This window comes from Monocercomonoides exilis (assembly GCF_001643675.1).
Source record: "Monocercomonoides exilis strain PA203 chromosome Unknown scaffold5-2102611, whole genome shotgun sequence".
Classification (NCBI taxonomy): Eukaryota; Preaxostyla; order Oxymonadida; family Polymastigidae; genus Monocercomonoides; species Monocercomonoides exilis.
This window is the reverse complement of record NW_027150550.1, coordinates 1,039,546-1,056,303: the sequence shown is the minus strand read 5'-3', so window position 1 is coordinate 1,056,303 and position 16,758 is coordinate 1,039,546. Positions and strand designations below refer to the sequence as shown.

Below are 16,758 nucleotides of genomic sequence, written 5' to 3'. Positions count from 1 at the left end.
ATATAAACTTCATTTCAATAGTTACCCATTATTAATAGAAATGATGAATGTTAAAGGCTTCGCACTTTATACTCTAAAAACATTTTGTCAAATATCGCTTGATAAATGATAACTTTATTTTCTCTTTTTCTTGGGATAGTTTCAGTTGCAGTATGAAAATTCCTTTCATGTCTTTATTTCTATTATCTTTGAAAAATGCGTCTGCTTGTTAAAGAAATGTATACCAAGTAGCCTTGGGGGAAGTGGACTCGCTACAATTCCTGATCTTGATGGTAAAATTAGAGAAAGACCAGGTCTTGCGCCATTGGCTGAGTATGACATTGGAAGTCTTTGTGGTGGAAATTTGGGTAATCCTTCATCAATTTTTGGAAGCGAAGGAACTCCTTCCAAGGCTGCTTTTGATACAAAGCCTCAGCCATTTTCTATCCCCCCTATGGCAGGCCCTTTTGGTAAGCCAGCTGATCCTTGTGCAAAAGAAAATGAAATGGCGAAATCAAATTGTCAAAAACCTGGAAATTCAAAAGCAGCTTCACCTTGCGAATCCTCTACCAAACAGACATCTTCGCAAACAGCACCTTCGAGTGGAACAAGTCGCAGAAACAGCTTTGTTCCAAGAGAATGCAGAAATAATGGAGCAAGTTTGACTCCACAACAGCAGCGTGATGCCCTTCGAAAATGTTAGTTTTTGCACAAATGCTCTTTGCATGCTTTTTGGAATGTAAAAAAGGGAAGCACATTCGTTGAAATGCAAAAGGAATGTGAATTGTTTTTAAAGACAATTCAAAAATTTTATCACATATAAATCTTTGCAATTGTTGTTAACGTTAATGATGGGAGAAAAAATAAAATAAAATAACTTACTCACAAACGATTTTGCACTTCATTATTAAACAACGAAATTTCTTAATGAAATGTGAGATGAATTTTTTTATTTCATGCAAATTATTTTGTCTGAAAAGTCAGCAAATGAAAAAAAAGCATCTAAAATAGAAAGCAAAGATTTCATTTGCTACTGAATAAAACATATAACATATAATCAAAACAATCTGGACGAACAAAACATATATGATGAAGAGACGATATAATAAACATTTCATAAAAGCCCCAACTCTTGCAAGAAGAAACAAAAAGTTACTTAAAAAAAGCAGCTAAACCGAAATAGAAAACAATTACTTATGTGAACGCTCACAACTATGTATATATTCTTGTATTCAAGAATAAGTCATGTCAAACTTTCCTTCTGCTACGGTCGCTGTCATCTTTCCTCCCTCCAACAGTCAAACGAGATGAAGGAACAACAGTTGAAGAGCCAAAGCTCGAAGTCATTGCAGAAAGCGGAGGAGACGATACACACAGTGTAGATGCAGACAACGAAGATGATTGCGATGGTGTTGAAGAGGCGCCTCTGAGTGATGAAGGCGGAGTGAGGGAAGTTCTGCGAACAGAAGCAGTCAGCGACGAAAGAGATGCGGCAGAAGATGCGGTTGCAGATGCCGCTGTGCGAGACGTTCCGGAACGGAATGAGGAGGTTGACTGTGGTGTGCGTGTGGAAGAAGAAGAAGAAGAAGAGGAGGAGGAGGAGGAAGATGAGGAAGAAGATGATGTTGAATAATAGGCAGGGGAAGAAGAAGCATGAGTCAGTTTAGAAGAGTATAGGGATGATGGAGACGCTGCAGTTGATATCGTTGGCAGCGAAGACAAGACAGAAGACGGCGAATGGAAAGGTGATCGAACTGGCGTGTTGATAGGCGAGCCAGATGGAGATGACAAAGGCGTCAAAGAACGAGTGAGCGATGAAGAAGAGGAGGAAGAAGTTGATGAGGATAATGACAGTGATGATTGTGAAGAAGATGATGATGGAGATGTGGAAGAGGAGGAAGAGGAAGAAGATTGAGACAAATGTGTTCGTGTCTGTGAATGATGAGATGTTGGTGTTGAAATTGCAGATTGTCGAGATGAAGACGACGACAGTGAAGATAGTTGAGTTGGCGAAAGATGCGACGGAGGCGGCGAAGTCGGAGTGATCAGGGTAGAAGCAGATGAAGCGCCTGTGCCTAACGAAGGAGATGAGGAGGAGGAGGAGGAGGAAGAAGAAGGCAGTGTGCGATGTGAAGGTGACGATATCGCAGGCCCTGATATCCGCCCATCTGGTGAGTTATACGGTACATCAGCATTTGGGTCTGTCAAATTCTGCGTCAGCCCACGAAGCTCAGAAATCCCGCCGATCCCACTTTTCATAAGGCCTCCTTTGCCTCCAGATTCGCCAGCTCTGTCGCTTGCTTTCCCTCTTCCACCAGCACCAGCTCCAGCACTCCCAGCCTTCTCGCTTCCTCCAGGCGTCTTGGCCCCGTCCGCAGGTGTCTGGTCGCCGCTGTCTTCGCCGTCTGAGTTGGGGCATTGGAGCGTCGAGATCTGCAGCATAAGGTCAAGAGAGCCTTCGTGTTTCACTATGAACTGAAAGTTGCCTTGGATCATAAGTAGCTGCCGCTTCAGCTGTTCTGTTGTTGGCCGCTCGACAAACTTTATTGATTTGAGCCGAGCAGATGAAGAGCACAGCCTTCCAATAGATAAAAGCGCGTTACGTTCACATTCGCTGTCTCCCAATGAAATAACATTCAAATCGTCTGGCCCTATTTGTTTTGTAGGATGATGAGATGAAGGAGAAACAATTGTTCCCATTGCTGCAGAAATAGCTGTTGTTGTCGATGAAACAAATGATGATCCTTTTGAAGGGAAGCATGCTTGAATACGCTCCAAGAATGCCGTTCTTTTCCACTATTATGCGTTAAATCAAAAAGATAAAATTTTAAATATTATCCTCCAAAAGAAAATTTGCGAAGCAAACCATATTCGGTTGATTTGGGAAAGTGTTTTGATATGTTGTTCTTGCTGATATTATGTGCAAACGGTGAATTTGCTCGTGGATCCTTGGCATAAATTTCTTGGCACTCAGTTCGACCCAACCTTGCTAAATCAATAATAAATTTTAAAAAAAAATTAGCATTCAAATATTCGCAAACCTCAGCATTTGTAACGACAAAGACATGTGACGTGTATTCATATGCAATGTCAAAAAGCTTAAGGACATGCTCCTGAAGTGGTATAAATTGTTGTTCAATTTCTCTAGGAACAATTGGTGTTTGAAGAGTAATTTCATTCAATAACAATACGCTGCTTGCAAGCAATGTATCGTCCCTAAGCATATCATTGTTAATAACAATTACAAATTTCCCAAAAAAAAGAGAAAAACCAGTGCAAAAACGTGAAATAAAAATTGAATCAAACCAATCCAAAAATATGATGGTATTATCCGATGGCTTCCGAACCTTACGTGTAGGTTTTGTTGTTTTTGAACTACTTCCAAGACCTGTTCCGGATCTGTCACGTTGAGATGCCATGATTGATGAAAAACTGTAGTTGAAGACTAATTTTGCACAAAAGGCAGATCAAATCTAACAAAAGGAATACTAGCTTCAATTATTAATCAATGATATCTGATAGCTTCCGTTATGAGTTCGTCTTTTCAAGAAAAACGATTGATCAATAATCAAAAGAGATCACGCCCATTTAAACTAATAAAACAATCAAGTATCATGATCCAATTTGAACTCATTTTTAAAATAAGATTATAACAACTCTTAATATTTTTTCTTTAAAAAAAAGTGTTGTGAAAAGGAAATAAGTAAGATTTCAGCTTTAACAGTCAATGTAAGTGTTTATATAAGTTTATGTTCAACGTCGATTGGATAGGATAAAAATCTCAAAATTTTTATCGTGTCCTCAATTCATACACCGAACATGATCTCATAGTTTCAAATTACCGTGTTAAAAAAAATCTTTGAAACGAAAAGGAACAAATTTTATAGAAACTTCACAGTAAATAAATTATGTACAATTATAGTAATGTTTGAACATAAACAAATAACTTACATTGAAACAGCTTCATACATCACTCCAGGTTGAGTAGCAGCATTCTGTTGTTGTTGCGTAGGATCTGCTGGATATGTAGCATTGGCTTGTTCAACATCAACAGAAGCAGAGATAGAGATATTAGGCTGAGAAGTCTGAGATGGATCAGAAAGACTGACAGAAACAGAAGGTGCCTGTCCAACAGCAACTGTTGCATTGGCATCAGAAGCAAAGGCCACATTTGCCTGGTCTCGTTTGTATTCCCCTTCTTCCAGCACGCCGTCGCTGCGTCTGGTGAGCGATTCATTCACATTTGGTGCATCGCCTGCAATCACATCTTTGCCTGGCAAAGCTGCTCCTTTCTTCTGCTCGGGCTTCTTGCGAGTGGCACACACAACAACGATCACCAGAACGGAGACCACCAAAAGCACTCCCAGGCAAATAATGAGCACAAGCACCCAGTTGTCCATTGCCTTGTTTATTCGGGGGTTAGGATCTGTGTTGTTGTTGTCGTTATCTTCTTCTTTAAGCTCAGAAACTTTGGGGATTGCCACACACTTCCCGTCATTGTTGAAGTAGTATCCACGCACACATCCTCCCACAACGCATGTCTGTGTGTTCCACGACTTTCTATCATCTGAGCAAGGTCTCCCTTTGAGTGTGTGGTCTTCTCCTTCGTAGCACGTCGTGTCCTTCGGATCAATCCTCACCTCGCCTTTCATGCAAATGTTGAAGTAATTCTCCATGGCATCACCAAGCAGATTAAAATCGGAAAGGGACGTATGGCTCAGCAAGTTCAAATACATCCGCTTGTGTTCGTATGGCTCCACACGTTTGAACTGCAGCGACTTCTGTTCACTGCCTTTCTCAAATGAGAGTGGATCCATCATCGAATATTGAATGTACGAATCAGTTCTGTCAAACGCCTTCGGCTCTGCATTCGACTCTCCGTTGCTTTCAGCCGATGCTGTGGCACCAAGTGTACTAGATCGGACAACATATGCCGAAGATGACCCTCCAATGTCCCATTTCTCAGCAGAGTTGCTCTCCCAGAACGAGTTTCCGCCTCCGATTGACACAACACGAGCAAGCTTCTTCTCTGCCAAGTGCTTTGCAAACTGCCCGCAGGCACCCATGCAGCGCCCATCAACAACAACAACAACATTCTGTGCTGTAAGTGACAGCTTGTCGCGGTCTGCCCAGCTCTGATACCACTTCAGAAGTGCATCATTCCTGTCGCCGTTGATTGAGAAAATTGACGTCCAGTTCTGCGATCGCTCACCAGAAGGAGGAGTGATTTTCTTTGTTGTCGTTGTGCCAAACAGCTCGGGAATAATGTGGAGGCTGGTGTGATTCATAATCAGCCTGACTTTACCATCCACAAGCTTCGACATCATCATCTGGTTGGCTTTTGCTTTGACTGTGCGGAGTGGACCATTGAACGGGAATGCAGTTGGGAACAATATCCTCAAAAGATATCCAGCAAGAGTTTCGCTTCCTCCTTCATTACCGCGCAAATCAAGGACCAGTCTCGTTTTGTTGCGTTTGACGAATTCAATCATGATGTCTCGAACATTCTGAATCCAGCTGGTGATCATGCTATCCGTACTTGGGGCAAATGATTCGATTGCAAGGAGAGCAAGATCTTTCTTTCCCCAAAACACACCATCCACAAATTGTCCATCAATCACCATTTGAGCATCTCCGTCGTTGCTCACTTTCAATTTGTGTTCGTTTGTCTTTGAATGGCCTTTCGCAGACAATGTGTCCATAGCACCTGAGTATTTCACTTCTTCTTTAATTTGCTCGTGAACTCCACTTTGAGCTAAATATTGGTGAAGGCTTCTTGTTTTTTCGTCCATGTTATTAACAGCTTGTGCTTCTTTCTCTTTCGCTTTTATTTCTGCCACCATACTTTGATTCAATCTTCCTTTGTTATTTTGAATTGCGTTCACATTTGCCTTAGAACGTAGAGGGCAATATTCTTCAACTTTATTGTTGCTAATTGTATGGTGTACAAATGTGTAAAATGGCAGTTCCTTTTCAGCATGAATCAATTCCTTTTTTGTTTCATCATAGTATTCGTACTCTACAGTAATTGACTTTTCGCTTGGAATCGGGTACTTCCACAATGGGCGAAAACTAAAGTCGCTGGAAAGAGCAATATCCATTTTTGAACTTTTTGAAAAACCTCCACGAGCATTTGCTTCAGCCCAATCGGAAAGGGCTTTACAAGGATTTTTATTCATCTCTTCTGTCCCAATCTTGAATCCTGTAATTTTCTTATTTTCGAGTGAAACTTTATTGTTATCTTTAAGATATCGCTCTGTCAATCCCCAACAGTTTCTCGGATGCTGCTCCCAATCTTTTGCAATAACTTGACATTCTTGGCCATCTCCTGTTGATTTATCAACCATTTTCATTTCAAACCAAAATGGAAGTCCAATTGAAAACAAATCAGAACATGGAAAATGATATTGGAGATTAGGGTCATCAAATTGCGCAATAGTGTTTGCAACATCTTGATAAAATTCATAAACGTATTCATAGTTTTTTGGGCTGTCAACCAATTTTTTGAGTTTTTCGATTATATCAACTTTCGTTACAGAAAGATCACCATCATTTTCATAAAGCATATCTCGATAAGCATAGCCATCAAGCCAATTAATAATGTTTGGTACAAGATTTTTAACTTCGTCTAAATCTTTATTGTATTTCTTATATTTCATTTGAATTGGAAATAAGCATATTTTTAAAAAATGCATAAAATCATACAGGTAAATATTTTAAGCAAGTTGAAGCGACAGTTTTATCATAAGCAACGCCAGCATTAACAGAACAAGTATTTTCTGGGGCACATCTAAACTGACAAATAAAAATAAAAAGAGATAGCAACATTTTATTGATCAATCATCCCATTACTTTAAGATTGAATCAATGATTTCAGTTTTAATTTTTAATTATTTCTCCATTCAAATGTCAATTATTGGTGAAATCAATGACATATTTTATTTGTCACAAATCTCTGAACAAATAATAAAATAACGTTTTATTTTCACAATATTATAAAGAATGTTTTTTGTGAGTGAAAGTTTTTGTTTCTTGAAGAAGTGGTAATATGCGACTGCTTTGTTATTTTAAAAATAAATATACTCACATAAATGTTGCATAAGTCTTCAAGTCCAAATATTAATATTTTCCACTATCCGAATTGTTGCAAAATTTAACATTTATGAAAAAACTATGAATTGTTCCAAACGTTTTCTCTTTGCTTTTTATAATAATTCCCACGCTCTCGTCCAAAACGAGAAAAATAAAATAAAATAAAATAAAAATTGAATTAAAAAAATGAAATAAAAATAAATATGTGTTATCCAATCCAAAAGCCAACATTATGAAAAATTGATCAAAACACAAAATAAATTTAAATTTGAAATTTAACATTGTTTTGTGTTTCAGAGGAAGAGCAGGAACTATGCTTTTCGCGAGTGTTAGTGTCTTTATAATTATTTCCTCTCTTTTATGCACAGGAGATACCGCTTGGAAAGGAGATGAATCTAAAAAGAACGATTTGCAGGAATATAGCATTGGAGGATTAGGAAACATCAAAAAAACAAATAAAATTGTGCTCTCCTCGCACAATGTGTATGCAATCAAGAAGGTTAATGATAAAGAGATGCAGGATTTGGATTCATTTGGCTTGTTGACAAATACAGAAAAAAACTCAAAACGATTGCCGGTGGATGCAGAAAGGGAATTTAATCATAATTCTGTTGTATATGCACTCAATGATGGCAGGAATGAGTGGAGCTGGATTAGAAGCAGGATGATGGTTCTGAACGCATCGTTGGCTGTTGAGCGAATAAAAATTGACCAAAGATGCACATCTGCCATTTCTGTGAGGAATGAATTGTCCACATTGTCTGTAAGCAATTGCATCATAAATGCGGTGACAGAGACGGAGTTATCTCCTTTTGACTGTGCAGGAGGAACGATAAGAATGATGAATATTTCATTCCAAAGGACTTTTCGGAAGCAGGCATGGCCATCTCTTGTCTCAGCAAGCTCCTGCACGCAACCTTTGACGGGACGTGTTCATGTTTTGTGTTGCACATTTTCTTCGTTTTGTGCCTCGTTTGCGAATCCGTTCATTGGAGATGCCGATTTGTCATTTGCCTCAGCTTCTTTTTGCAGCTTCCACAACATTTCTGTTCAGAGCAACAACAAAAACTTGCCACAAAAGCATTCTTTGCAGGAGAGCAAAATGGAAGGCTGCATGGCCGCTGATTGCGTTTGCCCGTTTTATGGTGTTCTCATTTCTGGCTCTTGTGGATGTGGTTTTGGCTCCTCGAACACTTCTTTCATTCGTTCGAGAAACACCATCTCTCACCAAAACTTCACGAGTGAAGCACAATCATTTTCAGAAGGAGAAATTAAATTCGAAGATTGCAGCTTCACCGAGTGCAGCGCTACTCAAGGTGGAGCAATAGCTGTCAGCGAAAGTGCCAAGCTCACTGTTGACAAATGCACATTTTCCGAATGCATCGATACATATAATGGTCAATATGGATATGGAGGTGCAATTTTTAGCAATGGAAGTGACTGCAACATTGAAAATTCATTATTTAATTGTTGCAAAGGAACGGGGGATCAGTCTATCGGAGGAGCATTTGCTCATATTAAAAATGAATTTTCTTTGATTCTTGGCTGCACTTTTGAGAATTGTTCAGCAGCTTATGGAGGAAGTGTCGGATGGTATATTGGAGGAAGTGGATCAATTTACAATACCGCATTCAAATGCAGCAGGGCATTACTCTGGTATGCTGGAACTGTATTTCTTGGCAGTCCACCACTCAATTTTGTGATATCGAATTGCTATTTGTTTGAAGGAAATGCTCAGAATGGTGCAGGAGGATTTGATGCATCCAGTAATGATCACAATAAGAACCTCAAAATCCAATTTTGCTTGTTTGAAAACAATACAGTGAATGAACCGACACATGCAGCAGATATTTTTATTGGAAAGGGATTTGGCTTGACAAATAAAACAGTTCAGATATTGCAGAGTTTTACACTTTCAACAGCTCCAAGAAAAGTTGTGCAATGCGTCGAATATGCAGGGATATGCGGAGATAGAGCTGTTGCACATGACTCATATCTACCAACAGCTCAGCCAGAAATACACATCAGCAATTCTGGTAGAAATGTGGACACTTGTGGAGGAACAGGCTCGGAATGCCAAACAGTGGAATATGGAGTGACAAGATGGAATTCGTATTTGGGGCAGAATGTTTTTATGGCCAGTGAAGAATTCAAAGAAGGCGTGATTGATATCGACTGGAGAAATATCGTTCTCATTGGAACAGAGAGCAACTCATCTGCAATAAAGTGCAACGAAGCCTCGTCAAATGACTGCTTGATCTCCATCGGCAATGGTTCGCTGAATGCAAAGAGGATTCAATATGTTTGTGTGTTCAACCGATCTGCGATTGCAGTCGGCTCCTCAGGCTCAGTTCAGTTGGAGCTGTGCAGTTTCACCAAAAACGCCCAATCGACTCAGCCATCAACAAAATCCCTGATTCAGGTTGACGAAGGTTCATTGACGATGGAATTTGTGAATGTCTCTGGATTTTCTTTTTCTCAAGGCTGTGCAATTGCTTTGTCAGATTGCAAGACTATTTCTCTTGCCAATGCTTCATTCTGGGATGTTGAGAGCGGGCAGAATGGAGGATGCATGAATGCAGTGTGGAGCGAAAGAGCAGAGGATGGTTGCAGTGCTTCAATAAGCGGATGCACTTTTGAGCATTGTGTTGTTTCTGGTGATGGAAATGGAGGTGGGGCGCTGTTCCTCTCGCTGCCAAGCACATGCTCAGCAACAATTTTGGAATGCTCCTTCGAAGAATGCGAGGCGCCTTTTGATTCGCGAGTGGGATTTGGGGGAGGGATCTTTCTGAATCTTGAGCGCTCGAATGCAGCATTTGCCATCACATCTCCTTCTTTTTCGTCAGAAAAGCCAAACAAAGCGAAGCATGGAAACGACTTGTTTGTTCAATCGCCAGACCTGAAGGAATCGATCACAAACGAAACACTTCCTTTTGCTTATGCGCTTGGGCATGGCTCCTTTGATGATTTGCGTGGGTTTCATGGAAATGATCACGAGCATTCGATTCCGTTGGTTCTGTTTCTGGAGGAAGTTGGAAGCACAATCCATGTGGGAAGCGAGGATGGTGCTGATACTGTGGTGTGTGGGTTCTCAGATTATCAGTGCCAATCGGTTGATTATTGCGTGGAGAGGCTGACAGAATTGGATGTTAAGACGATTGCTGTAATCAAATCAGCAACAATAAAAAGCGAAATGAATCTTCACAGTGTGAGCTTGAAATCATCAGATGATTTGCGAGCTGGAGTAACCTGTGCCAAGTCGCTGAATGCTGTGACTGGAAAAGTGATTGCAGCCACGGGGAATGTATCTGTTGAATTAATCCACTTTTTGCTACCATCTTCGTTAGATGCTGAGATAGAAACGTTGATATTCTTGACTTCTGAGAGCAACATGTCGTTGACAAAGTGTGTATTTGGGGCGCAAATGGGAGAGCCAAGCCAGATAAGTTATTGGCTGCTTCGGATGTGCGGAGGGATACTCAATATTGATGACTGCCAGATTGATTCAGATTGCCTCTGCCAAGCACCTATTTCAGTGAGCGATAATGGTGCTGCTGCTCCGACAGTTATCTCTCTTAAAGTGAATGGATTTATCCTTTGCGATTATCCTCTGATTCATGTGATCACATCTTCAACATCCAAACTATTGAATGATGGTGCGACGAGCGACAAGGCTATCTCTCTTTCGCAATGCTCTTTTGAAGGGATAACAAATGGCAATGCAAATAGCGCTGTGTTGATTTCGTCCTTAATTTCAAGCCAAGTTGAGTGCTTGCATTGGAATATCACGAATGCCAAAGGAGCTGAGAGCATGGAGGGAGGCGCAATGAAAGTTGTTGTTGAAGCGCAAGGGCAATTTACGATGGAAAACGCCACATTCACGAAATGCTGCGCAGAGTGTGAAACAGGTGGAAAAGGAGGAGGGGTCTATTTCGACTGCTCGGCTTCCAATGCATTCTCCTTCCAGCAGATAGCTTTCGATCAGTGCTCTGCAAAACACGGGAAAAACATGTTCTTTCTTTCGTCAGACCTGAATGTTTCCATCACAAAGCAGACACTGGCATTTGAAGTCAGCGAGACAGCGGGAGATTCAAATCTGTTTGTGGGGAACGACAGCACGAAGACAAACTTCGATCTTTGCCGATTTCTGATTGGATTTGCTTCTCAAGAAATCCATCTCAGCAAGAGCAGCGGGTGGGATGTTCTGCGGTGTGGGAGTGCAGAAGAGCCGTGTGCAACAATGGAGTTTGGGCAGAACCATTTTCGTGCTTTGGAAGAGCCAGCGCAACAAAACATGAACACTTTTCTGATCGTCGATGAAGCACGGGTGAGCAGCGAGGTTGACATTTCAAACATCACTGTGACTTCAGTTGTCGCCAAATCTCGCCCTGCCCTGACCTTCGGAGCAGCCATTTCGCCTCAGGCGGGAAAGGAAGAAGAAAGCGATTCTGTACTAACAAACACCGGCACATGCACTCTCATTAACATTGAGATCTGCTGCGGGGATGGATCTGAATGGAAGCAGACGAAGCTGATAAGCACAGCTGGCAGCGCTTTTGCAGCTCAAAGCTGCTCATTTACCAGCACTTCTGAGGCAGCCATTCCTTATTGTGTTGTTGCCTGCCTGACTGGAACATGCGAAATATCATTCTGCTCGTTCCAATCCATCAAATGCAAAAGTCACATTCTGATGGCATCTCATGAGAGCAGCATTGACTTGACGAATGTCTCGATGAGCAACATGGAACTGATGGGCAAAAGCCTTGTGACAGTGTTGGCGCAGGCTGAGTGGAGAGGCGAGTCGCAGAGATTGAATGAAGGTGGCAGTCCAACAGTGCAACTGAAATGCTGCACGCTCCATTCGCTTCTCCAAAATGCACCATCTGAGCCGTCCATCATCAGCTGCACTGGCAGCGAGCCTTGCAGCGTGTCTGTGCAAAACACATCGACGAAGAACTGTGGAAGCAGCGAAAGCGAGAAAGGTGGAGGACTGATCATGAGCCTGAGCGAAGGAGGCTTTTTCGAGTGCCGTTTTTCTGCTATCTCGGAGTGTTTCTGCTCAGAAAGTGGAAGGGGAGGCGCAATATTCCTGGATTGCTCATCGATCGCGAGCGATGGTCCTTTGCCGTTCCTCTTGGAAAACACAACTTTTGTGAACAACAAGGCGCTCACAGGACGAGATCTGTATGTGAGATGCACAAATATCAAATCTCAAATCAGCATTGAGCTCTTCCAGCTGGACTTCAGACCTCCATTTGTTCGGGATCTTGCCATGTGGGGATGCACAGCACAGAATTATTATGACGAGGAAGATTTGTTGGAGCTGATTGTTGGGTATCAGAGCGAGACAATATTTGCATCTTCTTCAGCTGATAACGCCTCTGACACGCTCCAGTGTGGTGCAATCAGCGGGCCATGTTCTTCGTTGAATGTTGCTTTATCACACATCATTCCCTCTGCTTACAGCAATTTGCTGATTGACAAAAGTGCCCTGGCGTCTGGCGAAGCAAGTGCACGCGATGTGACGATCAAGTCGCTGGAGCAGGAGAGCGACAAAGGAGTGCTCCACCTGAACTTCTTCGTCGAGAGCAAGACAGACAGTCTCGTAACGTGCTCGTCGAGAGTGAAACTGGAATTTCTTACAATTCTGTTTGGGAATGCTTTTTCTTCTTCACATTTGAGGTTTCTGTCGCTTGCTGATGGCAACTTGTCGATTGCAGACACAATCTTTGCTCAAGAAGCTTCTGGTGGAGGATCTGGAATTGAACTGAATTGCTCGATTGTTGAAATGAGCAGTGGAAGATTGACGATGTCTGACTGCGCTTTTGCTGGCCTCCATCTCAGTTCTTCATGCCTGGCAGCAAGTCGTGGTGAATATTTCTCGTGTGCATTTCTGAATTTCACAGATGTTATTTCTGGAGTGCTGATGGATTTCCACGATCTGGCAAAGCTGTCCATGCAGCAGGTGCATGCATCCAATTGCAGCGCTCAGCGATCAGGCCTCATTCTTCGCAACTGCAAAGACTGTCAGCTCCAGAACATTCAGATGAGAGGCACTCCGAGCGGATCAAACATGATTGTGCTTTCCTCAGATGGTTCGGGAGGGCATTCAAACATCCAGGGCAATCATTTGGAATTCGATGATACTCGCGTTTCAAGTGAATCGTTGGTTTCTGTTGAATGCCAAGATACAGATATTGAAATGAATTTCTTGGCTGTTTCAAACACAGTGCTTGGGGATGGGTGTGCAGTGAGCGTGACATCGAATGCTTCTGCCTTCCATTTGAAGCAGTCTTCATTTCAAAACATAACCCGAGATTCGCTTGGCCCGTGCTGCTTGGCTGCTTCGTCTTCGTCTTTGTTGCTGGAATTGGAGAACTGCTCGAACAAAAAGTGTGCTTCGCCATCTGAAAAAGGGAGCGTTGCAGCGTTGGCAGATTTGGCAGATGTTTGCATGTCTTCTTGTGCGTTTGACGGAGCAGCAAGCGCGGCAGAGTTGAGAGAGAACGATGAGCGATCAGAAGAGCTGTGCCAGTGGAGCGGATCGATGGTTGATCTTCAGAATTGCACAGGAAGGATAATGGACACGAGTGTTGCCAACTCATCGAAAGGAGGGCTGTCTGTGTCAGGTGGAAGCATTTCTGTGCAGTTTGGATTGTTTGCCAACAACAGCCCGAATGCAGCAGGCTATCCATCCATGAGGAACAACATCGTCTGTTCAGACCATGCGATGCTGAACATTCAGAGTCTGAAAGAAGGAGATGGCTTAAAAGAGAACTCATCACTTTGGGTTTTGAACTTGGGATGCAATCTTTCTGGAATTGCTTCAGAAAGAGCCTCTCCGTTCTTCATTCCGCAACTGGCTTCAGTGAAGTCTCACCAGCAAGGCAACGCCCTTGCGATTGATCTTGCTGGCTCCTTGCTCCTGCCCTGTGGCTTGTCCCTCCAGGTTGATTCCTTCGATGGCTCGGTTCACAATCTGCAGGTGTATCCGCTGCAAGCAGAAGAGTTTGCAGGCGAAACAGAGATTCACACAGCCATTCCAGCATCAATTGTTACAACTGCATCTGAGGCAACAGAAGTGTCTGTGAAAATCTTATTTGGAAGGTCTGAATCTCCAGCCTCAACTGATTCATTCATTCTGAAGAACAGAAGTGAGATTGAGCCAAAAGGAGATGAAAGAATTGTTGAAGGAGGAAAAGAAGGAAAATCATTGACATTAATAATAGCTGTTATATTTATTATTTTATTCTTGATTGCTTTGATTGTATCGATTGTTCTGGCTGTTCGATGGAGAAGTGCAAAGAATGAAAATAAAGATCTGAAAGAGATTGTGAACGATACGGTGAAAAAAGATCCGAAGTTGATTGAAATGGTGACGATGGAGATGTCACCTGAAGGCCAGTGGAGAAGAGCAGAAAGAGAGGCAGAGAAGAAGAACGATGATAGGATAAAGAAGAGGGTGTATGAGAAAAGCTTGGGTCACTCGGAGTCATCAGAGCAATTGCTGAGTGAATGTAGTTCCACTGAATACATTTTGGGAAGAGATTCAGACAAGATCCCTCAATGGATGCTGGAAAAGGTTGATGAGAAAGAAGATGATGATGAAGAGACAAGAAAGAGAACATCATCGCCATCTATTTCATCCACTTCAACCACAGACACTTCAGACACAGATACAACTTTTGTTCGATCGGAGAGTCTGTGTCCAACCACCTCATCCATGTCGAATCTGGTGGATGCGATGGCCTGCTCATCGCCTCACGAGAAGCTGATTGTGGATCTGAGGGATTCGCTGTTCATGTTGTTGCATGGGAGGAACGAGAAGAAAGAGATGGTGATTGGCTCATTGAAAGAGAGGGAGCAGACAGCTGCCCAAATCTTGTTCTGGGTGGCCAATCTCGCACTCCACTCTTTTGATGAAATGGAAAATCCTCTTTCTTCGCTTGCCAATCTGAGTCCTCACATTGTGTTGTTCTCGGAGCATATGGTGATCTGCATTGCGATGCATTCAGACTGTTCTTCTGATGATAGTTCAGATTCATTGTCAATCTCATCATCAACTGTTGTGACATCTGCAAGTTACGATGAAAGTGACTCTCTTCCTTCATCGGCTTTTGAGGATGATGAGGACAATCGATATGAGTGCATGCGGTGGAAGGCACCAGAGCTGCTGATGAACAAGAAGATGGGAGCAACAAAGGAATCTGTTGTGTTTTCGATCGGGATGATGCTGTGGGAGTGTTTGACCCTTCAAATCCCATTTGGAGAATACGAGGCAGAGGTGGCAGGGCAGAAGATTGTGAATGGGGAGAGGCCGAGTGTGGAAGGTGTGATGGAATCGGATCTTGCAGAAGCAGTGGAGGGTTGCTGGGCAGGGGAAAGCGAAGCCAGGCTGAGTGTTGTTGAGCTGAAGAGGGTGTTCATTCAGCACTTCCCGAAAGAGGCAGTGGTTATGACGGTGTCAGATGCGATAGACTTTGCAACGTGAAGAAGTGGAGTGGGATGGGAGGTGGCTGCCTGGAAAGAGAATGTGTGCGATGGGAAGAAGAGTTTGTTGGGGAACCGCGAATTGGGGATATGAAAATTGAAATTGAAGAGTTGTCCTGGCTGAAGGAGTTTGTGTGGGAAATCGATAAAATGAATTAGTCTGTATTAGAAAATGTATTGTGCGTGGTTTGAGTATCGCCAATACTTGTTGTTCAAATATTTATATCTTTTTATTGACTTTTTAATTCATTCAAACATTTACATTTCACGTTTTCTGTTATTGCAAATCAATTATAATGAGTCGAATATTCTTCTGTGTATTCAATTTTCAAGTTTTATGTTAATTGTGCTTTAAAGCACATTTAAAGTTTTTTTGCTTCATCCATTGTTATTTTATAAGATTTTTCTTTTTTGTTTTATATATCATCACCTGTTAAAAGCACCACTTTGTGAGAATTTCCTCTTATTATCTCTTTTTTGTTCTGCTTTTCCATTCATATGTGTAATTCCAAAATGTTGAATTTTTTCATTTGTGCACGATATCTCTGATATTCTTTATAATCTTATTTTTCAAACACCATTGATTTTTAATCATTAAAATTTGTTTCTTTTGAGTTTGTTATTTTTCGTTGTTATAAATATAAGTTTTTGAAAGCGAATAACTGAATAAAAACACCATCAGTCTTTTAAAGATTTGCTTATTTTGAAAAATCCTAAAACAAAAAAGTTGTTTGTTTTGATGAAAACAATTTTTATAATTTGTGGTAAAAAAATTAATTAATTTATTCATCAAGATGACTGGTAATAAGAGAAACAATCAACTTTTCAATTTCTTTTCAAAAATAGCTTGATATTAAGAAACAAATATTTGTAGAAACTTTAAGAAAAATTTCTATTTAGAAAAATTTAATCGTGAATTCTGATTTTGTTTCAGTTAATTCTCACCATGTTTTTCTTGAATGTTAATTTCAAAGAAATGATGACATTTGTGAATATTTATATCCTTTCATGTTAATTTTTGTGAGTATGAACTAAAATCAGTTATTCTTTTTGAAAAGTCGCAAATGATTAACATCCGTGTTAAATTAAACTAAATTTCATTTTGTAATATTTGCTTTTAATCCGTCAAATAATAACACAATGCAAATCAGAATAAACAAACCTTTTTGATTCGATGATATGTGCATTGTGGAGAAA

General features: G+C 41.3%; 4 protein-coding genes across 4 annotated transcripts; 2 read left to right on the top strand and 2 right to left on the bottom strand.

The window, feature by feature from the left end:
- Positions 1-45: 45 nt before the first annotated feature.
- MONOS_10577 (uncharacterized protein) lies at positions 46-907 on the top strand. The gene is made up of 2 exons (XM_067863036.1): positions 46-150; positions 215-907. The coding sequence occupies exons 1-2, from the start codon at positions 106-108 to the stop codon at positions 680-682; spliced, it is 513 nt and encodes a 170-aa protein (XP_067734290.1). The 5' UTR covers positions 46-105; the 3' UTR covers positions 683-907.
- Positions 794-3,398, bottom strand: MONOS_10576 (uncharacterized protein; the record flags this gene model as incomplete). The annotated part of the gene is made up of 4 exons (XM_067863035.1): positions 794-2,775; positions 2,846-2,968; positions 3,021-3,195; positions 3,286-3,398. 4 exons carry the CDS (start codon positions 3,396-3,398, stop codon positions 1,228-1,230), a joined length of 1,959 nt encoding a protein of 652 aa, XP_067734289.1. The 3' UTR covers positions 794-1,227.
- Positions 3,399-3,596: 198 nt separating this feature from the next.
- Positions 3,597-6,832, bottom strand: MONOS_10575 (uncharacterized protein). Its single transcript, XM_067863034.1, has 2 exons — positions 6,685-6,832; positions 3,597-6,626 (listed from the first exon to the last, which is right to left on the bottom strand). Exons 1-2 carry the CDS (start codon positions 6,805-6,807, stop codon positions 3,927-3,929), a joined length of 2,823 nt encoding a protein of 940 aa, XP_067734288.1. The 5' UTR covers positions 6,808-6,832; the 3' UTR covers positions 3,597-3,926.
- A 552-nt stretch (positions 6,833-7,384) lies between these two features.
- On the top strand, positions 7,385-15,562 carry MONOS_10574 (uncharacterized protein; the record flags this gene model as incomplete). The annotated part of the gene is made up of 1 exon (XM_067863033.1): positions 7,385-15,562. The coding sequence occupies one exon, from the start codon at positions 7,385-7,387 to the stop codon at positions 15,560-15,562; it is 8,178 nt and encodes a 2,725-aa protein (XP_067734287.1).
- Positions 15,563-16,758: the final 1,196 nt, after the last annotated feature.